The sequence below is a fragment of the Capsaspora owczarzaki genome, assembly GCF_000151315.2.
Source record: "Capsaspora owczarzaki ATCC 30864 unplaced genomic scaffold supercont2.2, whole genome shotgun sequence".
NCBI lineage: Eukaryota > Filasterea > Ministeriida > Capsasporidae > Capsaspora > Capsaspora owczarzaki.
In genome coordinates, this window is record NW_011887293.1 from 1,253,852 (window position 1) to 1,276,097 (window position 22,246).

Genomic DNA, 22,246 nt, shown 5'->3' on the forward strand with positions numbered 1-22,246 from the left:
GGCAGTTTGACTGCGCAGTACATTCGCTTCAGCTCGCAAGTCCTCAACGCAAAGCAGCAAGGCTCGTCCTCGTGGGAGCTGACAGTGCGCGATGCAACGTCTGGCACGACGCGCACCGAGAAGTTCGATTGCCTGTTCATCTGCTCTGGGCACCACTGGAATCCAAACACCCCGAAACTGACGGGTGCCGAAACGTTCAAGGGCTACCAGTTTCACAGCCATTCGTACAAGGACTACACCCCGTTCGTTGGCAAGCGTGTTCTTGTGATTGGCATTGGCAACAGTGGTAAGGTGGCGCGAGAGCCAAACGCTCATCAATACTGTCGCTCTCCAACAGTTGAGACAGAGGAGAAACGAGTTGAGACAGATGAGAAACGACAACAAAACAAAAAAAAAAAAAAAACTGATTCTGCATAACTTTGGTCAAAATCCAACCAGGTGTGGACGTCGCCGTGGAGCTCTCTCGCCACTCCAAGCAAGTCTACTTGAGCACCCGCAGCGGTGCCTGGATCCTTCCTCGCTTCACCATCTTTGGCATGCCGTCGGACCATGTCGGAAACACGCGCCTGATGAACGCCTTGCCGCTCGCCATTCGCGGAAAGATTGTGGAGACAGTGTTGCGTGCCCACACGGGCGATCTGAGCAACTTTGGTCTGGAGCCCGCCTTTGGCATTTACAATGCCCATCCGACCATCAACGGCGAACTCATTGGCCGCATTGGCGTGGGCGCGATTCAGGTCAAATCCGACATTGCACGAATTCTCCCCACGTCCGTTGAATTTGACGACGGTAGTGTTGCTGAGGACATTGACGTCATTTGCTACTGCACGGGCTACAAGGTGGAGTTTCCGTACCTGGACAAGTCTGCAGGAATCACCGTGGTCGACAACAAGATTTCGCTCTACAAGAACATCTTCCCAGCAGCGGTGTCCAACATTGCCTTCGTCGGCCTCATTCAGCCACTCGGTGCTGTCATGCCCATTTCGGAGATGCAGTGTCGCTGGGCGACGCGCGTGTTTTCTGGAAAGCAGGCGCTTCCTGATCAAGCAACCATGGTCCAGGACATTGCAGACCAGCAGCGTGGCGTAGCGCAGCGGTACAAGCGCTCTCCGCGCCATACCATCCAAGTGGACTACATTGATTACATGGACACACTTGCCGACCAGATTGGCTGCCGCCCGACCTTCTTGCGCGTCCTGCTGTCGCACCCAACCCTCATCTTGCGCTACTGTTTTGCGCCCATGTCGCCAACGTGGTTCCGTCTCGTCGGTCCCCACGCGTGGTCTGGCGCAGTTCAAGCGATTGGCGAAAACGCCACCAGCGCATTTCTGCCCTACCAGACTCGCAAGTTGCCAAACTCGGGCCAGTCGCTCAGCGTTGTCCAATGGGTTTTGGCACTCATCGTCCTTTTGATTGCACTGCGCTTCCTTGGACTGTTTTGAAAAAATCAATGTGGTGTGTGAGTGTGCTTGAACCTTGTTTTTGGTGGGAAAATGTTAAAACTGTTTGGTGTTACAAGTGTGTCAAACCGCGAATTTTGTATATGCTCGAACAATGAATGTTGCGCCGCAAAGATGCAGCTCGGTTTTACTGGGTCTTCTTCAGCATGGTCTCGAGCTCGCCGCTCTGGTGGAGGTTGAGCAGAATGTCGCATCCGCCGACAAACTCGCCATTGATGAACACTTGGGGAATAGTAGGCCAGTTGCTGTTCACGAAAAGTTGGGGAAATGAGCAATCATGAGATCAAAAATCAAACATAACAAGGAATAGTTTCCAAAAGGCCACCTACGTGTAGTCCTTGATGCCTTGACGCACTTCGTCGCTGGCGAGAACGTTGACAGAAGCGTACTCCTTGAGGTCTGTGAGATGAATCGGGAGTGAGCAACGAGGAGTGACATCGCGAGCGATGCAATAAAATGGTGATTACTTTGAGCGGCGAGAACCTGAACGACAGCTCGGCTGAATCCGCACTGCACCATCCAAGATCAAAAGGCAAGATGACAATGTTTAGAATGCTGACTAGGACACAAAGCAACACAAACTGCAGGTACGCCTACCATGGGTTGCTCGGGAACGCCCTTCATGAACAGGACGACGGGGTTGCCCTTGACCGTCTAATCAATGCAATCCACAGTCAGGGCAGTGAGTGAGTGACAACGTGCACCTTGCACCTTTTTGATGCTCTTTTTGTCAGAGTTATCGAACAAGCACTGCGTGCGTGCGAGCGATCAAAGCGAAAGGTGCTCGATTGGGATTCGCACGAGATGATCGGTTGAACCCCCCCCCCCCGTGGCTTTGGGAATGAATGCTTCAACTCGTGCAGCGTACAGATGCTGCTCGTTGCATTACCTTGTCAATGAAATCGCGAGCACTCTCGGACTCGGCAGGGGCCATTGTGGCATAGCCGCGGCACATGGACACGGTCGAAGCAGCGAAGGGCGAAGTTGCCTGACGAGCAGCGGCAGCAGCAGCAGTAGACAGAGTCATGCTGCCGGTGGCAATGCTAGCACGCGTGCGGACGGCGAGCGCGGCACAGGCGGCAGAGCGCGGGGCCGAAGCGAGAAGGGCAGCGGCAGCAGAGCGAGCGACGATCAGACCAGACAAGCGCTGCTGCAAGCACACCGCCAGAAAAGCACAGACAAGACCGACAAAGTGAGTCAAAGCAAAAGGCAGCGTTGCGTTGAGGGCGATTGGAAGGAAAAGGAAGAGGTGGAGGAGGAGGGGAAAAGTGGGACGAAAACGGAGAATAAATGCAACTCGATAGGAAAAGTTAAGAGAACCAAGAAGGAAGGGAACGTTGTTACCATTGAATGTTGTATGAATGCACAAAAGTGAAGTGGTAGAGTGAGCGGAAAAGCACGACTTGGACGGAAGGGAACTTTTAGAGATGAGAATACAAAGAGATTTCAGAGGGAACAAAGGGAAGACAAAAAAAAAAGTAGAAAAATGTATTAACGAACGTTGACTAACAAACAATAATGTGCTTGCTGCTACTTTGGCAGCACAGACTGGATAAACGCGTCCAGAGATCCGGCGCTTGGGGACGTGGCAAGCGATTCGGAGAGATCGTGGAGCGCGGTGCAGACATAACGGGGTATTGGCTCGCTGGCAGCAAGCAAGCCGGTAAACCGGGCACGCAGCATGGCCAGCAATGGGCCCTCGGGCTTTCGACCAGCAATGGCAAAGGCAAACGAGTCGGAAGAAACAGGCGCAGCCACTTGCAGCAGGGCTTGGATTAACGTGGAGAGGTAGATTTGGAAGAACTCGTAATCGCGGGAACAGAGCTCGAGAACCAGCTTGTGTGGGAGACGCAGCAAGGCTTCTCGTCTTGCTCCAGACGATTGAGACGACTGAGACGACTGTTGCGATGATGCGCCGCCGCCCTGCGAGGACGAGGTCAATAACGACAAGAGCAGCGCCATCTGCGGATCGTCGGCGTCGCTCTGATCGGCATCGGCACCGTCCTCCATGCCCGTCCAGTCACCTTCAAAGTAACGGCGTGCATCGGATGCGGCTCGTGCAGCAGCTGCGGCTCTCGCCAAAGCAGTGAGGTCTTGGATGAGCATTGGTGCGCCTGATTTGGATTTGGCGGGAATTGTTATGGTTGTTGTCGTGGCGGGAGATTCGTCCTCAAGCGCGAGATACAATCGCAGCACCTCCAGGTATACGGGTTGACTAATGTGCACATTCTGGATTAATACGGAGAGCAGCCGTTGCCGCGCAGTGCTCAGGATGTGACTTGCACTGAAACTTGCAAGCGCGGACGAGAGCGCTGCAGGACCAGAAGTCGCCAGTCTCGGCTGTGATGGCGCCGCCGCCGTTGCTGTTGACGTTGGTCCTGCAGCATGCAACAGCGCTTGCGGTTGCTTGGGTTGCTGGAGTTGTGTGTCGGCGGCAGCGCACATGTCGCGCTTGGTCTGCGCCGACGCGTCACTGGCACAGTACGACGTCTGCGCGAGCTCAGCCCACTTGGTCGCGCGGTGCAGCTGACTGACGTCCCACGACGCAGCAGCATGCGTTGAAGCTGTGCTCAGCAGCTGCGCGAACGTCCTCGCGTGGAAGACGTGCTTCTCGCCGCTCATTGCCCCCGCTTTTGTTCGCAGAACTCCGATCCGAGAATGGATTTGGAAGAGACTGAGCAGATCAGAATCCATACACAGGTAGAACTGTAAGTTGCGTACAATGTATGCATGGGTGGAATTGGGATTTCCAAGCAAAACAACGAAAAATCTTGTAATCGCGCCAAAACACAAACAAAACAAGACACAACTGCAGTCGTCCTTCATCGTACTGTAACAACAAAGCAAACACAATTCTACTCGACGTAGAGAGTCTCGATGAGGGAGTCGTACTTTGTCGCAATGGTGCGACGCTTCATCTTGAGCGTGGGACCGAGCTCATTGCCAGAAATGGAGAGCTCGTTTGGCAGAATGACCCACTTCTGGATGGTGTGTGCGTGCGAGATTGCCTTCCTGTTGGCAGCGAGGAAAAAGAGAGGCGGAGATTGCGGAGATTGGGAGAGGGGGGGGCAGAATCACAACATCAGATGTTAGAACCTGCTTCCAGTCCATCCGAAACAAACACAAATTATTCACACTTACTTGTTCACGCGCACAAACGCCTCATCGATTGCTGCAATCACTTTCGGGTCTCGGATCGCCTGTGGCAGTGTTGTCGCATCTGTCGCGCATCCGATTCAAAAGGCGAAACAAATAACAATGTTAGAAACGTTCAAAGGCCAACCGCAAACCGAAAACTGCAAAACGAACGGAGACTTGCCAGAGCCGATGGCCTTGCAAAGGGCGACCGCTTCGCGAGTCAGGTCCTGAGTCGGCTCGTCATCCACCACAAGGCATCGGAGCGTCAACAAACAAGACAGGAATTTGCGCTTGTCTCCAATCACCATGCAGTTGCTGACGATGGCCAATTCGCGCTTGATGGACTCCTCAATGGGCAGTGGTGGAATGTTCTCGCCGCCTGCGGTAATGATGAGCTCCTTGATACGACCGGTGATGCCGAGGTGCGTACCATCAAACAGCTATCATCGCAAACCAAAAATAGCCGTGAGACTCCGAGAACAAAACAAAAACATCACCTCGCACACACGCCAAATCTACCAACCTTGCCAATGTCGCCAGTATGGAAAAATCCATCTGCATCAATATCCTTGACAGTCGAGGGCTCGTCAAAGAGGTAGCCCATCATCAGGTTGCGGCCTTTGAACGTAATTTCACCATTGCCATCCGAATCTGGTCGGTTGATTTTCAAATCAACGCCCTCGATGGGAGACCCGCAAGCACCAATCTTGAACTGGTGGTTGATGGAGAAGGTGACGCATCCTGTCCATTCCACAAAAAAAATACAAAAACAGGAACAATAAGAACCTAGACTCGCACCGCATTCGCTCACTTGCCATCCCGCCTTCTCCCTTCCGAAACCTCTTGGGGTTTTCCCCCAACCTACCCGTCGACTCGGACATGCCAAACACTTCAAAAACGGAAATGTCAAGGCTCATAAAGTACAGCGTGCAGTCGCGAGACATGGGAGCGGCACCGACCAGGGCCACGCGCATCCGATCAAGACCAAGGCCTGCCTTGACCTTTTTGAACACGAGCGAGTTGGCCAGCGACCAGCCGGACGGCTTGCTTTTGCCCTCAAGTTTGGCAAGCGACCCAGCGGCGCCCTTCTTCTTGGCCCATGTGCCAATCTTCTTCTTGATGCCCGAATTGGCAGCACCGATCGCCTGAAGCTTCTCCATCATTTTCTCCCAAACACGCGGGACACCAAGGAAGAGCGTCGGGCGAACTTCGCGCAACGTGTCCACGAGCGTGCCCTTCAGCGCGTCTGGCTGGGCAAAGTACACCGAAGTGCCCTCCACAACGCACGCCATCAAGTCGACCATCTTGGCAGCAATGTGCGACAGTGGCAGGTAGCTGACCCAGGAGTCGTTGTGGTCTGCGGCGAGCGCTGCTCGCACGACCGACGTCACCCAGGTCAAGTTGTCATGCGACACCATCACCGCTTTCGGTGGCCCGGTGGTGCCCGAGGTGAAGATGAGGCAAGCGCAGTTGCCGGGGGCGATGTCCAGGGTGCGTTCTGAGACGGCCTGGTCGGGAAGATCGGAGCCTAGCGCCATGAAAATGAGGTGTCAAGTTAGCTACTACACGGATTTGTTTTTGTGTTCCTTGTCAAAGAGAAAAAAAAAAAAAAGAGCCCCCTTTCGAGACCAAAGAAGAGCATACCGAGGTCGCGAAACTCTTGCCAAGACAGGACTTGCCAGGGATCGCTGGCCTCCTTGACGGGAGTGCCGCTCCAAACAACGACCGTTTTGAGAAGAGGCAGCTCTGTCCAACCGCCACATCGTGTCGGTCAGTTGGGCGATATCAGCAAAACAAAGGAGGCAGCAAACTCGTGTGCTGGGACTTACGACTGGCAACTTCGCGGATTTTGCGCAGCTGGACGGCGTTTTCGAGCACAAGAAGCGGGCACTTTGTAAACTCGAGCACAAACTGGCACGCTTCGGGGCCGTTGGTCGTGTAGATGCCGAACGGGATGCAACCGGCATACACGGACGCAACGTCGGCGATAAACCACTCGGGTGAGTTGAAGCCGAGAATGCCCACACGCTCCCACTTTTGGACGCCGAGCTTGATGATGGACTTGGCGACCTTGTAGACTTGCTCTCTGAACTGTGTGAATGTGAACGAGTCGAATCCCGACTGGCCCGGCTTTGTCTTGAAGAAGAGTGCGCCCTACCAAAAAAGTGAACAAAGTGAACAGAACAATCAGTTAGTGTTTTTTAAAAAAAAAATCTGAGATTCTTTGTGCGACTGTGCAAAAGTCGTAAGTTCGCGCACAGTAATAACGCACGCCATCCATTCCCCCACCCAGCACGCCTTATTCGTTTGCTTTGCTTTTGTCGTGTTATCTCTTGCAGAACCACCCCCCTACGTGCAATCCTCAGCCTTCGACCAAACAAGATTTACAAAGTCGGATTATGATTGTTTTGGGGTTTTTTTTTTTTTTTGGTTTTTTTTTTTTTTTGAAGATGTGTTGATTGCTCATCCTTTTTCCATTCAAAAAAACAAAAACCATATTCATCCCGAAGCCACAGCAGCGAGCAACCAACTTTTCCCTCTCCTCTCCTCACTCCTCACTCCTCTCCTCCAGTCTCAGAACAAAGGCACTTGATAGCGAGCAGGACTGGTGACGCAGCGAAATGCGCAAACACTCATCGGGAAACGGGACGACTGCGCAAAAAAGGGACTCGCTCGCATCCATCGCTGGTTTCTCACGCACGCACGCACACACACACTCCACTCTCGAGCTCGCTCTCACCTTGTCGGGAAGCTTCTGGACGGTCTTGTCGAAAGCCTCGATGATGGTCACGGGGGGCAGCGACGCGTTGCCAGTGGCGGCAACTGTAACTTCGATGCGCTCGTGCGGCAAAGTCACCCAATGGCGCTTGGACATGATGATGATGGCTGTGGCTGAGAACAAAGTTAGACTGAAAGCGACTAGTCAATCATAATTTTAAAAAAAAATCAACTAGACCGTACCAGTGTGCTTGAAAGAGACTGGGAAACGAAAAGCTTCATTTTGAAGGTTGTATTTGGAAGATTTTCATAAACACGCGCTTGGCAACAAAGAAGGCATTTCTTTGCCCAGACACGGTACACACAGAACAACGAAATGTTGGAGCATTCAGGCATGCAATAAATGTCCCAACACTAGCAACAACAAAGAACAGCGGAAGCAAACAAGGAAAGCGGTCGCTTCTCAAACCAAAAAAAATACCACATATCAAAACAAGGAACAGCACAAAACAGAGAAAAACAGAACAACACAATACCCTCGACAACAAGAACAATGTGCACAAGAAAGAGGACGTTTACTTGGTCGGAGCCTTGTTCTTTTGCTTCTGCACAATAATGTGCGTATAGTCGCGGATGAGATGGGCAATTTGAGAGGCCTGCGGTTCAAAGCAAATTAAAAAGTCAAAGAGTCAGCACGTTTGGTGTCGAGGTTGCATCACAAAACAACAACAAACCAAAAAAAAAAAAAAACTCACCTGGCTCGTGTTGAACACGAACTTGGTGCCTCGAGTCAACGACTCGGTGACAATCATCAAGTTTCGCAACGACGGACTGTAGTTGACAATATTGCGATAGTTGTACGAGACGAGCGGATCCTGCAGAGACAGAGAGAGAAGGGAAGACAAACCATCAACAGTCAGAAAACGCTTTCCAACAACGCCTGGCAAAACAGAGAACAAGAATGCACAAGGACAGCGTTACCTTTTCCTTTCGCTTGAGAATATGAATGCCGTGCTCGTTCACAGCAAGCCACAAGTTCTTGGGGAGCGAGGAAGTGTACGATTGCTGCAAACGCAAAAACAAAGGTCAGCTCTCACTTCTTCTTTTTCTTCTTTTGTTTCAAACCAACACCAAAAACAGAAGAAGAAAAAAAACTTACCAAAACTTCAAAGATGGTAGAGCCATACAACGACCAGGACTTGACGAAATCAAAGTACTGGTGGTCGCACCATTGTTGTTGCTTGCCCACAAGCTTGATGTGCTCCTCGGAAATCTCGTTGGCCAGAGTTGTGGAGGTGCGCATGTGCTTGGGAATGTACTTTTCAATGATGCCAGAGTAGCGGTCGGCAGCAGGCTTTTGCTTGTCGCAGTCGCCAAGCTCGACCTGGGCACGGAGCGCGGCAAGACGAACGGCCTCGGGTGTGGTGACGGGGAAGCGATCGCCCACAACGTCGTCGATGGCCTGGTGGAAGACCAGGTTGAACTCGACAGGGTCGGCCGGGGTCGAGAAGGGACCAGTGAAGAGACGCTGCTTGAACGTGAGCCGCAAGCTCTTGTTCGAGTGCGTGCTCTTGGCATACTTTTCCCACTTGAAAATGGCGTCGGCAACCTTCTCGCTGGGCAGCATGTTGCGCTCGAGCGGGCCAAAGACCTCAAACAGGGAGAAGCCTTGGACGTCCTTCTTGAGACCGATGCGCTCCTTGACGAGATCAACCACTTCTTGCGTGGTGGCAGCAGAGTCGAAGAAGAGGGCGCGGAACTGGCCGTCGAGGAAGTGGAAACGCGCGTGGATCTTTTGGCGCTGGGTGACCTGGATGATTTCCTGGCGCGACGGGGGATACTTGCGGTTCTTGTTCTCGACGGTGCGGGCCAGGCACTGCTGTGCGTACTGAGCAAATTTGCCTTCCTCGGTGTGGGGAATGGCGGCGCAGCGCTTCAGGTGGACACGCAGGTACTCGAGCACGGCGTCCGAGCGGGGCACAAGGACGCACACGGCCAAGCACAAGAAGCGCCAGGCTTGGAGGTTGCTCTTGCTGTTAATGTCAGCCTGATCGGTGGTCTGCTTGATGAGCTGCAGGAAGAACTCGTTGCAAAGCGAATCCTTCTCGAGACACTTGGCAAGGACCATCTGGACCATGGTGCTGCGATCAGTGTCATCCTCCGACTCAAAGCCGCCGTTTTGGGCAAGGCCGCCATAGATCAGCAGCGATGCAAACATCTTGAGGGCAGTCTCGACGTCCTCGCCCTCGAGGAGCGTGAGCGACGTCGGGATGCGAGACTTGGTGTAGACCCACCAGTCCTTCTTGTAAATCTTCTCATAGTCGGGCTCCTTGTCGGCAGTCTTCTTGCCCTTGGTCGACGGCAAGCGACGCAGCGTAGCAGCGATAAAGCCGCCAGACTGGCCTTCGGGCTTGCGAAGGAAGTTGTTGACGCGAGCAAGCTTCTTGCGCGCCTCACGAACCTCGCCGAGCAGGTTGGCCAGGTCGGCGTCGGTCAGGCGAACCTCCTTGATGCGGGCAGCCGAGGTCGAAGTCCAGTGACGGTGGACGGGTGAGTAGGACGAGATGAGCGAGGCAATCTCCTCCTTGTGCGGGGTCTCAAAGATGAAGGACTGCTGCTCTTCGCGGTTGACCTGCTTGAGCGTGAGGGTGAGCTGGTCTTCCTCAGAGTCGAGCTCCATGTTCTGGAGCTGCTCGTACTTGTACGCGACCAGGATGGCCTTGGTCTTGACGTTGACAAACTTGAAGCCCTCGTGGTCGACGCCCAAGTAAATCTTGTTGGGGTGCGACCAGAAGCCCTTGTAGACAACGTTGTACAGGGTCGAGCCGTAAACGGCAAACTGCTTGATGGCAGTCAGGTACATGACCTTCGCCTGGAGCTCGGTCTTGCCAGCGCCGAACGAGCGGTGGGACGCGCCAATCTCGGCCTGCCACTCCTCGCGAGTGCGCTTCTTGTCCGTGCCGACGTTGTTGATGAGACGCTCGGGCAGGTAAAACTCGAGGTCCTCGTAGCGCGAGTCCTTGCCAGTCTCGTGCTCGCCCCAGTTGATCTGGGCCTGGAGACCAGCGAGCTGCAGGGCAATCTTGTCCGTGACGGGGTAAAAGTCCTGGCAAACGCCATGGACGGCCTGCCAGTAAATGTAGTGGTACTCGACAGGGTCGATCTGGACCTCCTTGGGGTTCTTGAAGAGACGCTTCTTGAAGACAAAGCGGGCATCGCCGGTCATCGAGGCCACGCCAGAGTCCTTCTTCTTGGACAGCGTGTTGCTCTTGGTCGTGTTGCTCGTGCGACGCTCAGACTCCCAGCGGGCCAGGGTGTCGGCAATGTACTCGGTACCCTTGATGGCACGCTCGTTGCCGTCGCTCTCCTCGTACAGCGCCCAACCGTCGGTCGAGTGCAGGTTGATCTTCTCGGCGAGCTCCTTGAGCACGTCCTGGGCGGTGGAGGAAGGCTCCACAGACACGGCCTTGGACTTGCCGTCGAGGAAGAAGAAGCGGCAGATAAAGCACGACAGGTTTTGGACGGCCTGGAGCTCGAGCGCCGACGGAGGGCTCTTGCGGGCACCGTTGAGCTTGATCTTCTTGAGCGTGGCTCCGCACCACTCGGCGCGCTTGCCAAAGTTGGCGTCGGCCTTGGTGGAGTTGAGGTAGGCCTGGACGTGCTTGTACAAGCTGTTGGACGGCGGGAAGGTGACGGAGCAGAACGAAAGCATGTTCCAGAGGCGGGCAACCTGGTCCTCCTTGGGGTTGCTGATCAGCTGCTTGAAGATCTGAATGTAAATCTCATCGCGGAGCTCGGGCTTGGCAACACCAATGGTGATAATGTTCTGGACGGCAACACGCTCCTGCTCAGCCTTGAGCTCGCCGCGCATAAACTTGACGAGATCCTTGAAGATGGACACGGCCAGAGTAATGTGGTCGTTGTCCGACAGCTTGACAATGGAGGTCGGGATGGAGGTGGCCTTCGTGTACGAGAGCATCTCGTCCCACTCTTGCGGCGCGCTGTCCTTCTTCTTGCGGAGCGACAGGGTGCCAGTGAGGCCGGCATCCTTGGGGTGCTTGTTGCAGTGCTTCTCGGCGTAGACGACAAACGTGGGGTCGCCGGGCTCTTCCGGGGGCTTTTGCTCGGCGAGCTGCTCGGCCTTCTTTTCAGACATTTCGGCACGCTTGGCCATGCGCTCGTACTTGGCGCGGGTCTCGGGATCGTCCTGGACCTTGGTCTCGAACAGATCGTCGAGCTCGTTGGCAAAGCTGTTGGCGAACGAGACTTCCTCGTCCTCGACGCCGAGGAAGGAGAAAATGTTGTCGAGATCGACGCCTTCCAGACCAGCCTGGCCCTTGGCCACCGGGGGAGCGCCGGCTTCGGCACCAGCCGCGGCGGCGGCATCCTGCGCAGCCTTGGCGGCCTTGGCCTCAGCCATCTTGGCCATGGCGATGAGCTCGCGCTGTTGCTTGTCGGCAGCCTCCTTGGCAGCGCGATCGGCAGCAGCCTCGGCCTCGCGCTTCTTCTTCTCCTCCTCCTCGGCCTTCTTGCGCTTCAGGAAGCGGTAGAGATCGCGGGCAAACCAGCCGCGAACACCGGCTTGGATGGTGATGATGGCGCGAACCTTTCGCTTGTAGCGCAGACGGTGGATGAAGCCTCGCATAAAGCGCTGGAGCTGGATGACACCCCAGCGCTTGCGCTGGTAGGCCTTGCGGTCGAGCCAGCCCTTGTAGCGCTTCTGGATGATGATGGCGAGCTTGTCGAGCATCTTGACGCGACGGTCGTCGAGCGGGAAGTAGACGCGCTCCTTGAGGACGATCTTGGTCTTGCCAACCTGGTACTCTTGCGGGTTTGCGCCAAGGTTGAGCGTGTTGGCGAGCGTCGTGCAGCCGGCCATGTCCTCGGTGAGCTTGAGCTTGGGCGCGAGGCACTTGAAGCGCTGGACGAAATCGCCGTGGCGAATCTTGATCGGGTAGCCGAGCTTGCGGATGCGGATGATGTCGAGCATACCAGAGTAGCTGAGCTGATCGAGAACCATCTTGTCGTCAAACACGCCAGCCTTCTTGACCATGTTGGGCTTGATGCAGCGGACATACCAAGGCTGGGTCTTGCTCAGGACGTTGACGAGCGAAGCGAGCTGGTCCTTGAAAATGCCACCGACAGTGGGCTTGCCACCCTTGGACGCCTTGGCGGCAGCCTCCTCGGGCGACATGCCGGAAATGATGCTGGTCAGGTCGCGGTACTTGCAGAGTCCCTTGACAAAGTCGTCACCAGACTGGCCCATGAGGCCAAAGAGCATGTCTTGCTGGACGTCCTTGTTCTTGTCGAGGAAGCCGTTGACCATGTAGATGACCGTGCCGGCGTAGTGCTTGACACCAAAGCGATCGCCGTGCTCACGCTTGTCGGCAGACATGTGGTACCACTCGTTCGAGGACAGAGCCTTGTTCTGCTTTTCGAGGTAGGTCGCATCCGAGCCCTTGGGGAAGCGGCACTCCTCGTCGAGGAACTTGAGGATGCAGGTCGGGGGCTTTTCGACGAGATCGAGCGTGGCCTGGTTGTCCACCCACTTGATCTGCTCAATGTTGATGCCCTCGCGAGCATACTCTTCCTGCTCGAGCGAGAAGACGTAGTGGTTGAAGAACTTGTGCAGCTTTTCGTTCGTGTAGTTGATGCAAAGCTGCTCGAACGAGTTGACGGCAAAGTTCTCAAAGCCGAAAATGTCCAAGACACCGATAAAGCGGCCAGAGTTGGCGCCGGGGTTGGTGCACGTGTTGATGTGGCGGACGAGCCAAGTGAAGGTGCGCGAGTAGAGCGCCTTGGCAGCTGAGTCGCGGTTGTCGAGGGCCTCCTTGTGCTTGAGCGGGATTTCCGTCACGTTGTCGCGGACTTGCAGCTGGCGGAAGGCAAAGGCCTTCTTCATGCCGGCTTCGTCAATCTTGAGCAGCTTGGCAACGAGGCCCACGTTCTTCATGTCGTCGGCGCTAAAGCTGATCGTCTCACCGTCGACGTCCTGGAACTTGAGGTTGGACATGATGAGGATGGCTGCGAGCAGCGAGAAGATCGAGTCCTGGTTCTCGGGGGAGATGTTGAGCACGGTCATGGCGAGGCGGAGCGCATCAAAGTCCTTCTTGTCGTCGACGTCGTCAATCTTGATGCAGCCCGACTTGTTGGTGTAGGCGTAGCTCTCGGCCTTGTCAATGAGGAACTTTGCCTTGTCTTCGGGGCTGGAGGCGCAGGCCGCGCACAGCTGGTAAAAGACGTGGTAGTTGCGCTCGCTCTCGGCCTGGAAGACGACGCGCGATTGCTCGAGCAAGTAGTCCTCGATAATCAGACCCTTGATTTGGAGCGAGCTGTCAAAGCAGACCTGCATAAACTTGCCGAAACGCGACGAGTTGTTGTTGCGGACAGTCTTGGCGTTGCCGAACGCTTCGAGCAGCGTGTTGGTCTCCATGATTTGCTGCTCAATCCACTGCTGGTTCTGGGTGACTGCAGTCAGGTACTGAAGAATGAGCTTGGTCGACTCTGTCTTGCCAGCGCCAGACTCGCCAGAAATAATGACCGACTGGTTGCTGTCTGTGCGCTTCATAAAGTCGTACGTCGACTCGGAAATGGCGAAAATGTGTGGTGGCAGGTCGCCCACGCGCTTTCCGGCGTACTGCTTGACCGTGTCCTGCAGCGAGGGAGAAGAGGAGAGGAGAGGAGAGGGGGAAAAGGAGAAGTGAATTCCAAGTCAGTGTTTTTGTGTTCAGAGAACACATGCCATCTTTGAAAACAAAGGAAAACAAGAACAAACAAAAAACGAGATCGTACATTCTCGAAAATCTTGAGGAACTTGTACGGGTTGACGGCAACCAAGATGGAGCCAGTGTAAGTGTAGATGAGATCCTTGTTGTAACGGACCTTGAGATTGGTGTTGATGCCATTCTCGTCGATCTGGTCGATCGTGGTCATGTCCTCGACGCCATCGGTCGCGAGGTTGGCTGTGTGTTCGAGTGAGGCCAAGTGAAGCAAAGAGGGTGGCAAAAAAAAGTCAGCGACACAACAAACAAAATCTTTGAACAGATAGCTGGAAAAAAAAAAAAAAAAAAGTAATCCAAAACCGCAAATTCAAAACAATGGCAAAAACAACAATAATAAAAATAAAAATAAAAAATAATTAAATGCAAAACACACAAAAACCAACGACGAGTGCTCATCCGACCCTTGCTTCCACCCACCCACTGACTGCTCGCCATACGAAGAGGGAGATGGTGCTTCCTTAAGAAAAATCCGATTGCTCCGTGGAATCAAAGACCGAGTGAACAACGTGTAAAAACAAAAAAAAACAAAAAAAAAAAAACGCCACCAACCGAACTGCACACAGTGTCTGCCCCCCTCTGCTTCGCTGATCGCACCACCTCATGTTGGCGACATGCAGCCCACTCGAGATGGCAATCAAACCCATGGTGCGTTTGCTGCAGTCGCAACGGCCGCGGCAGAATGCAAATCAACCACGAAAAAGGGGCATCTTCGACACCAGTGAAACAATTGAAAAAATAAAATAAAATGAAAAAATTGAAAAAAAAAGCCACCGTTTGTTTGTTGTGTTTTTTGTTTTTTTCGATTCTCTGCGATGGGCGAGGGTGCGGTTGGACAGGCGGCAGTACTGCTGCTGGGCATCGCCCGGCATGCATGGCACACACTCGTCAAACACCAACACGGCATTTGCGCGCACTCTCAATCGCAACAGCGACCAAAACGGACGAACGTAACACACACAAAAACATAAAAAAAGCGGAAAATCAATTGTTTTTTTTTTGTTTTTTTTTTGTTATGGTTTTGAATCCAACACCACCACCATTACCACCCCGTTGGGCAGCATGGCTCAGCAACGGTACACGCGGGCAAGAAGGGGATGCGTGGAAGGAAATGCACGGCGAGTGGCAGGAAACGGACGGCAACAGCAGCCGCAAAACCCAATCACAACGACAGTGGAAAACGAAAAGGGATCGGTTTGGGATATCGAAAAAATAATCAAAAATAATCAAAAAATAATCCAAAATAAAAATCCAAAAAGCACAATGCAATGGAAGCTCCATACAAATAATACAATAAAAAAAAACGAAAACGCAATGGATGACAAAAAAAAAACGATCTCTATTTTTTTTTTTTTTTAATGTTTTTGTTCATAATCCGTCTCGTTTTGCCAGAGACGTCCTCCTGGGTTGAATAGAGTCGAACACGAAATGTAGTGGTTCTCCAACCCTGATGCCTCAGCCGAAAAAGCAAGACCCGCCCTTCTTCATGAACGCAACAACGAAAGATGCACAAAATAAAAATACAAATAAAAAATAAAAATACAAAAGCAACCGTTTTTTTTTTTTTTCTGTATTTTTGATGTTGTTGTTCGTTCATCGCTGCAACACGATTGGAAGGCGAACGCAACCCGCCATTATCACAACGGTCATGTTGCTACAATAATGAACACAAAAAGCCCCTCCAACCCTGGTTCATCCTGCGGAAAAGGAAGGGGAAGGAAACGAGAAAAGCACACAAAACGTACGCATGTTTTCTCAGTGAGCTGGAGAAGGATTTGTGACTGAGCCGAGCCATTTGGTGCTTTCCCTATTGAGAAAAAGGGAGGATGGTGATAATGGATCAATTGGATCAATGCACTAGTAGCCAGAATTTCAGGGGAAAGGTGCGTGTGTGGCGAGATCCACACACATGCAGCGTTTCAGAATTTCAAGCCAAAAAGACAATGAATTTTCCATCCTGCCCTCTCTCTCCATCAATCGAGAGTGTTACGACCGTACCCGGAGCATAACTCGAAGCACCGTTCGGAACCGACAGTACCGTATGACTGGGCAAGCTCAGGTCATCTGCCGCTTTTTTGTTTCAGATTTCACCTGGCCGGCAGGATCGAACAGGACAACGAAAACGCTCCCAACTACTCGGAATTAAAAGTCCACGGTGAAGCATTACAAGCATGGCCTTGTGTGATTTGTGATTGCACCTCATCAGCAGCAGAGTGACCGAACTGGTCCTTCTCTCTGATCCTCTCTCTCTCTCTCTCCCTCTCTCTCTCTCTTCGATTGAAGAGCAGCGTTCGCCCATCCATCATCGACCAACTCGACAAATCGCTCATTTCACTCTTCTCTTCTGCTTTTTTAACTTTCTCTTCTTTTTCTTTCGTTTTTCTTTCCCTTTTTCTTTTTCTCAGCCGCTCGCTGAGATTTGCTTGTGTTCGTTTCGCTGCGACCAATCAGACAACTCGCCCAAGCCATGCCGACGACCTCCTCCACTGCCACCCGATCAGCAGGCACCACCAGCACCACCAGCACCACCAGCACAAGCACGACCAACGGCAAGCACGCCACGTCCTCGAACGCGGGCTCAAACACCAACACCAACAACAACAGAGCAATCACCCCAAAGCAATCGCAGCTCGCATGGGCGCTGGCCATCGCGCAGTTCCTGTCGCTGGGCGGCTACTGGCTGATGCGCCCGCTCAAGATGGGCATCTTTGTGCAGGTGGTTGGCCTCGAGCACGAGCCGCGCGCCAAACTCGGCACGGTGCTGCTGCTCGTCCCGCTGCTCGTCCTGTACAACCGCCTCGCCGCGCGCACCGACGACATCCGCCTCGTCGTCAAGATTGTCATTGGCACGTATGCAACCATGTTTGCGCTCATTGGCGCCCTGCTGTTTGTTCCGTCCGTCGGGTTTCTCCACGATCCCAACGCCAAGGCCGGAACGCACGTCGTCAAGGAGAGCACGCTCGGCTGGTGCGTCGGATGGATTACCTACTGGACCATTGAGACATTTGGGTCGATCGTCATGCCAATGTTCTGGTCGGTCGTCGCATCCGTCACGACAGATCACGCTCCGTTCGTCTTCTCGCGGGTCAACACGGTCATGCAGTTGGGCGCTGTGCTCGGCGCAACGCTCGCCACGTATGCCAAGGAGCTGGGCATCCCGCAGCTCTGCTTCTTCCAAGTCGTCGTGCTGGGTGCCGTGCTGCTCGCGTCGCGCCAGGCATTTTTACTGTCGGACGAAATCCAGGACGAAGCTGAGCTGGCCAAACGCAAAAAGGAAGACGCCTCAGCTCCCACCAATGCTACCAACGCGCCGCACGCTCACCACGTCCCCAAGGAAACGTCGACCGATCTCACCACGGGTCTGCGGCTGGTTTTCACGCATCCGTACGTTGCCAGCTTGCTTGTCATCTCGACTGCGGCCGAGGTCGTCTCCACCGTCATGGACTACCAACTCAAGGTCCTTGCTCAGAACGAGTACCAGACCCCCGAAGAAATGACCCTCCTCATGGGCCGCTTTGGGCAAGCCGTCAATGGTGTTTCGCTGCTCTTTGCCCTTTTTGGCTCGCGCGCCGTCATGGAACGCTTTGGCATTCGCTTCTGTCTCATCGCCTTCCCCGTTTGCACCCTGCTTCTCGTTGGGTCCGTTTTCATCCGCCCGACGCTTGGCGTTGTCTTTTTCGGCATGGTGGCCATCAAGGCTCTTGGCTATTCGCTCAACGCCCCTTCGAAAGAAATGCTTTACCGTACCACGAGCAAAGTAAGTCCAGTCAAAACTCACCAAGAAAAACAGATGGGGAGGGGGGCTATGATGTGCTACTTGTTTCAAGATGCTGACTTTTAGAACTGCGTATCACTTGTAGGACATTAAAATGCAGGCCAAGAGTTGGATTGACATGTTTGGCTCGCGCAACGCAAAAGCGCTCGGCTCGCTCGTCACAGAGTTGCTCAAGCACAATGCAACCGAGCTCTTCCGTGTTGGCTCGCTCTTCTCGGGAGGCTTGTCGTTGATTTGGCTGCTGGCTGCCGAGTACCTCGGTGTAACGTACAACCGCCACATCCAAAACAAGACGATTGTAACATGAACGTTTGCGTGGTATCATTTTTTTTCTTGTCTCCAAAATACATAACATTGGGTTGATTGGATGCGTTGTTTGCAAAATCTACGGCAAGCAAAAATCAGACCGGGCTGGCACTCTCAAAACAAAACAAAACAAATCAGACAGTGTAAGATTTTGTGGACTGTATTGCACAAGGAAAACACAAAACAAAACAAGCGTCACATCGCCATTCAAATCAGAGCGGTGGGGGGTGGGATGGTGCACGCATAACACTGGAATACACAAACAAACAAACAAAAGTCGACCCCTTTCAGAAAAGTCTTGACTCCTCAAAAGCGCTGAGAGCACGTTCGTGAAGCGCGTTAAGACGCTCTTGAGTGAAGAGCTCGTGTCGCAGAAGCGCGCCGACGTGGACACCGTTGCCGCGCAGGGCGCTGGACGTCTTGCGCTGTCCGATAAAGCTGAAGGTGATTTCGGAAGAAAGAATGAGCACTGGGACCAACAAGCCGACAGAAAGGACCGCCTCGGCCGGGACTGGGATGCGCACGTTCAGTTTGCCGCCAATGTCAACGTCGGCCACATCGGGAGACATGGTGACAATGCGACCAAACGCAATGCCGCCGGCAACACGCGAAGAGGTGACGAGCGGCGAGGCGCGCAGCATGTCGTTAAAGCTCGCGGCAGACAGGACGGCGCCCGAATGAGGAATGTCACGAACAAGGTCGGCGGGGTCGACTGCGCCCAGAAGCTTCTTCACAGTCGAGGCGACGTGCGAGGCGGATTGCTGGAGCTCGGCGGGCGATGCGACGGCATTCAGGAGCTGGTCGATGCGGTCGCCGCTCGCCAGCGGGTTCTTGTAGGTGGGGGAAGCGGAGGGGAGCTTCTTTTGCTTGGATGCGCGGACGAGGTCCCGCTGTTTGAGCCGCTCGTGCTGGGAGAGCTTGCTATAGGGCATGTGGGAGAACCCGCTCGCAAGCAGCGGGTACTGGGTGTTGGCAATCGGTGTCTTGGCCATCGAGCGCAGGTGTCGCATCGTGGTGCGGGCCTGGTCCTCGATATCGCGCTCTGGTGCGTTGGCCTCGTACAGGGCATTCAAAATGCTGTCGCTGTTGGCAAGATCGGCAGCAAAGCGGCCCTGCTCGGCAGCCGAGCGCTCGTTCAAATGCGATCGAAGCTGCTCGGTCGAGACAGGCGGCTGCTGTTTCGATGGCTGAGCTCCGACGACCGCAGAAGCAGCAGTAGCAGCGGCAGCGTTGGTGCGAGCTTGGTCGGCGTGCAAATTGTTGAAGGCATCCGTGTTGGGCATCGGGAGCGCCTTGGAGCTAAACAAGTCATACCAACCTGCAAAGGGACTCGTCCACTGCTGAGACTTGTGCGCGGTGCGACGCATTTCACGCGTCATCGCAAGCGCAAAGTCGTCCAGGTTGGACGCAGCCAGGTGGGCGATGGCTTCCTCTCGAGTGGGCATGCCTGTAGAGGACGCCTGCGCGGCGGCCTTGCTGAATCGTGAGGCCGATGGCGCCCGAGTCCTGGTGGCGGCGGCGTTTTCCGATGACGACGATGACGACGACGACGACGACGATGATGGCGCCGCAGTCTCGGTGGCTTGTTGCTCCGATGACGATGGCACCTCCGTCGTAGCGGTGTCTTGCTTCGGGGGCAGCTGGACGTCCTTGAGCATTTCGGCGTACAATTCGGGATCTTCGGTCGGAAGCTCGCTGAACGCCTGGCCGATGCCACGGTCAACAAACGGCACCAGCTCGTCCATCCAGCGCACAAGATCCATCAAGGCAATCACGCGGGCGACCTTGGTCAGCGTCGGGCGTTGGTCCGCATCAAAGGCGGCCAGATTGACATTTCGCCGCTGCTTGAGCTTGTTCCATGCAGCCAGGAGGTCCTCGGCAATGTCGGGGGAAGATGACGCCTGCACGCCCACAGACTCACCGGCGCGAGCAATCTTTTCCTCGAGCACCTTGAACCGGAAGGGCGCAAGACCCTGCGGAGCCAGCGGATCGAACGGTGAGAAGAGGTAAGGGTTGCCGTCGCTGTCCACTTCGTCCATTTCGTCAGGGGCGCGGTTGGCATCACGCTCCTCCTGCACGCGTGTGAGCGCGTCGGAGAGCTCCGAGTCGTCCTCCAGGGCTGCCATCGCGTCTTCGGTCTGGTACTCGCGCTTGGTATCTTCCGCGTGCGAGTGACGCAGAGCAAGCATGGTTGCCATGCGCACATAGTTGAGCACAGGGGGACCCGAGGCAAAGAACGTGGCGGGGGAGTCGAGCTCGCCAAAGACGGTCTCGAGCAGCACGCGGCTGCGGGCCTTGGACAAGCCCGAGCGGGGCACGACGTTCAGGCCAAGCCGGGCCAAGCGATGCAGTTCGTTGGTCCAGTCAATCACAGTGACGTTGCTCACGGGGGGCGTGCTCATGGGATCGTGACGACCGAACGAGTCCTGCCCCTGCGTCAGCAACCCAGCGGCGCGCGGACGGTCGGCGTTGCGCTCAGCGTCGACACCCAAAAGAGCGAGCTGTCGGACGGCCTCGAGACGGTTTTGCAGCACGCCAAAGCGGACGCGCGACAGATTGTAAAAACGTGCCGGAGAGCTCCCGAACAAGGTCTCATAGTCGCGACCGCGCTGGGCTACACGATCAGTCAAGTCCTCTTCCTCGCCACCGCCACCGAGTGCGCGCAGCCTGCGTTCGCGCTCGATGATGGCCTCGGCAACCTCTGGATCCTCGTCCGCGAGCGCCTCCTCGAGGTCGGTCATGTCGACCTCCTCCAGTGCCTCTGCGCTGGGCTCTTCCTCCTCGTGTGCCTCAGCGGCTGCTGCCTCTTCAGCCTCAGCGGCGGCGTCCATCTCGGAGTCCTCAACTGCGACTGCGCCTTCTTCGTCAAGCTCATGCGCGGCCAGCTCGACGTCCTCGATCTCGCCGCCGAGCTCCTCCTCGGCCATGGCCTCCAGCTCGTGCAGCGGCATCTGCATCATGTGCTTGCGGATTTGCTGGACCTCCTTGCGTGACTTGCCCTGGCGCGCGGCGTCGGCAGCGGCCTCGTCTGCAACGTACTTGACTTGGAGATCTCGTACTGCTTCGTGGATTTCCTCCTCCTCGGCCATGCGCACGACCGGCGACCGACCCGCCAGCCTGCGGTCGAGCAGCGCGGCCTCCAATTCGACGTTCGGGGCCGCGGCTTCGGTCATGAGGAACTCTCTGTTGGAGAGGCGACCGCGCCCCTCCTCGTCTAAAACCCCTTCAGCCGCTCCAGCCTCGCCAGCCTCTTCCCCTTCTGCGGCGGCTGCTGCTGGCTCGGCGTCGGCGCCCTCCTCGGCGTCCTCCATCTCCGATGCCGCGGCATTCGACGCTGCTGCTGGTGACGCTTCGAGGAACGCAAAGACGTCGCGGAGCCTGGCTTTGGTGGCGTCGCGGTCGGACATGTGCTGCTGATCGTCCTCCTGCGCGTTCTCCTCCAGCCGCCGCTCCTCTTGCTGAGCAAGCAGCTGGGCGTGGCTGGTGCTCACTTCCCCACGCGCAATGGACGCAGGCAGCGGAGGCAGGGTCGCGATGGGCAGGGCGTCGCGGTGCTGCCACTTTTGCGCCAGGCGCGACGATCGAGTCGACGAGGACGAGGACAAAGACGAAGGAGTCGACGATGAAGTCGGCTTGCGAGCATAGCCGCGGACGTGCATTGCGGATGCCGATGCTGATGAAGCTGCTGATGATGATGATGATGACGAAGGCGATGATGCTAGCACGGCGATGGAGGCAGGAGACGCGCTGGCAGACGCAGCGAGCGCCTTGGCCGCGTGGAACGATGTCGACCGGCTGGCAACGGCCGACAGCATTGGTAAGGTCAAAGAGAGAAAGAAAAAAAAATGAAACAAAGAACAAGAGGAAATAAGAATGGAGGAATTGGTGAAATTGGTGAAATTGGGGATCCGGGGAAATGGGGATCGGGAATAGGGAATGATGGAAAGTCAAAAAAAAAAAAAAAAGGCGGATGGTGAGATTGAGAAATTGTTGTTGTTGTTGTTGATTGCTTGCTTGCTTTTCTCGCTCGGTTGATGCTAAGCAGTGATCGAATGTCACAGTAAAAGTAC

At 54.9% G+C, this 22,246-nt stretch overlaps 7 protein-coding genes across 7 annotated transcripts; 2 read left to right on the forward strand and 5 right to left on the reverse strand.

Annotated features, from left to right (window-relative positions):
• Window positions 1–6: 6 nt before the first annotated feature.
• On the forward strand, window positions 7–1,442 carry CAOG_08524 (hypothetical protein; the record flags this gene model as incomplete). The annotated part of the gene is made up of 2 exons (XM_011271803.1): window positions 7–286; window positions 439–1,442. 2 exons carry the CDS (start codon window positions 7–9, stop codon window positions 1,440–1,442), a joined length of 1,284 nt encoding a protein of 427 aa, XP_011270105.1.
• A 15-nt stretch (window positions 1,443–1,457) lies between these two features.
• Window positions 1,458–2,834, reverse strand: CAOG_01571 (hypothetical protein). Its single transcript, XM_004364382.2, has 6 exons — window positions 2,805–2,834; window positions 2,350–2,610; window positions 2,058–2,114; window positions 1,928–1,970; window positions 1,790–1,859; window positions 1,458–1,705 (listed from the first exon to the last, which is right to left on the reverse strand). The coding sequence occupies exons 1-6, from the start codon at window positions 2,805–2,807 to the stop codon at window positions 1,588–1,590; spliced, it is 552 nt and encodes a 183-aa protein (XP_004364439.2). The 5' UTR covers window positions 2,808–2,834; the 3' UTR covers window positions 1,458–1,587.
• Window positions 2,835–2,960: 126 nt separating this feature from the next.
• CAOG_01572 (hypothetical protein) lies at window positions 2,961–4,125 on the reverse strand. Its single transcript, XM_004364383.2, has one exon. It carries the CDS (start codon window positions 4,080–4,082, stop codon window positions 2,991–2,993), a length of 1,092 nt encoding a protein of 363 aa, XP_004364440.1. The 5' UTR covers window positions 4,083–4,125; the 3' UTR covers window positions 2,961–2,990.
• A 69-nt stretch (window positions 4,126–4,194) lies between these two features.
• On the reverse strand, window positions 4,195–7,508 carry CAOG_01573 (long-chain-fatty-acid-CoA ligase ACSBG2). Its single transcript, XM_004364384.2, has 8 exons — window positions 7,339–7,508; window positions 6,428–6,752; window positions 6,243–6,344; window positions 5,464–6,126; window positions 5,122–5,339; window positions 4,780–5,038; window positions 4,602–4,680; window positions 4,195–4,472 (listed from the first exon to the last, which is right to left on the reverse strand). Exons 1-8 carry the CDS (start codon window positions 7,471–7,473, stop codon window positions 4,316–4,318), a joined length of 1,938 nt encoding a protein of 645 aa, XP_004364441.2. The 5' UTR covers window positions 7,474–7,508; the 3' UTR covers window positions 4,195–4,315.
• An 85-nt stretch (window positions 7,509–7,593) lies between these two features.
• On the reverse strand, window positions 7,594–15,869 carry CAOG_01574 (myosin-X). Its single transcript, XM_004364385.2, has 6 exons — window positions 15,841–15,869; window positions 14,109–14,278; window positions 8,476–13,968; window positions 8,298–8,381; window positions 8,072–8,191; window positions 7,594–7,972 (listed from the first exon to the last, which is right to left on the reverse strand). The coding sequence occupies exons 1-6, from the start codon at window positions 15,842–15,844 to the stop codon at window positions 7,892–7,894; spliced, it is 5,952 nt and encodes a 1,983-aa protein (XP_004364442.2). The 5' UTR covers window positions 15,845–15,869; the 3' UTR covers window positions 7,594–7,891.
• Window positions 15,870–16,441: 572 nt separating this feature from the next.
• CAOG_01575 (hypothetical protein) lies at window positions 16,442–18,228 on the forward strand. Its single transcript, XM_004364386.2, has 2 exons — window positions 16,442–17,852; window positions 17,956–18,228. Exons 1-2 carry the CDS (start codon window positions 16,563–16,565, stop codon window positions 18,175–18,177), a joined length of 1,512 nt encoding a protein of 503 aa, XP_004364443.2. The 5' UTR covers window positions 16,442–16,562; the 3' UTR covers window positions 18,178–18,228.
• Window positions 18,229–18,313: 85 nt separating this feature from the next.
• CAOG_01576 (hypothetical protein) lies at window positions 18,314–22,040 on the reverse strand. Its single transcript, XM_004364387.2, has one exon. It carries the CDS (start codon window positions 21,989–21,991, stop codon window positions 18,464–18,466), a length of 3,528 nt encoding a protein of 1,175 aa, XP_004364444.1. The 5' UTR covers window positions 21,992–22,040; the 3' UTR covers window positions 18,314–18,463.
• Window positions 22,041–22,246: the final 206 nt, after the last annotated feature.

Bases quoted from the DNA above. Each gene is read 5' to 3' on its own strand.
- CAOG_01571 (XM_004364382.2), bottom strand. The intron at 2,115-2,349 runs GTAATGCAACGA...TGCATTGATTAG, and splicing joins CTCGCGATTTCATTGACAAG to ACGGTCAAGGGCAACCCCGT. The intron at 1,706-1,789 runs GTAGGTGGCCTT...TTTCGTGAACAG, and splicing joins CAAGGCATCAAGGACTACAC to CAACTGGCCTACTATTCCCC.
- CAOG_01572 (XM_004364383.2), bottom strand. From the start codon at position 4,082: ATGAGCGGCGAGAAGCACGTCTTCCACGCGAGGACGTTCGCGCAGCTG.
- CAOG_01573 (XM_004364384.2), bottom strand. From the start codon at position 7,473: ATGTCCAAGCGCCATTGGGTGACTTTGCCGCACGAGCGCATCGAAGTT. The intron at 6,127-6,242 runs GTATGCTCTTCT...TCATGGCGCTAG, and splicing joins GCAAGAGTTTCGCGACCTCG to GCTCCGATCTTCCCGACCAG. The intron at 5,340-5,463 runs GTAGGTTGGGGG...TGGAATGGACAG, and splicing joins TGGCATGTCCGAGTCGACGG to GATGCGTCACCTTCTCCATC.
- CAOG_01574 (XM_004364385.2), bottom strand. The intron at 13,969-14,108 runs GTACGATCTCGT...CCCTCGCTGCAG, and splicing joins TCCTCAAGATTTTCGAGAAT to GACACGGTCAAGCAGTACGC. The intron at 7,973-8,071 runs GTGAGTTTTTTT...TTTGAACCGCAG, and splicing joins TCGTGTTCAACACGAGCCAG to GCCTCTCAAATTGCCCATCT.
- CAOG_01575 (XM_004364386.2), top strand. From the start codon at position 16,563: ATGCCGACGACCTCCTCCACTGCCACCCGATCAGCAGGCACCACCAGC. The intron at 17,853-17,955 runs GTAAGTCCAGTC...TATCACTTGTAG, and splicing joins TTTACCGTACCACGAGCAAA to GACATTAAAATGCAGGCCAA.
- CAOG_01576 (XM_004364387.2), bottom strand. From the start codon at position 21,991: ATGCTGTCGGCCGTTGCCAGCCGGTCGACATCGTTCCACGCGGCCAAG.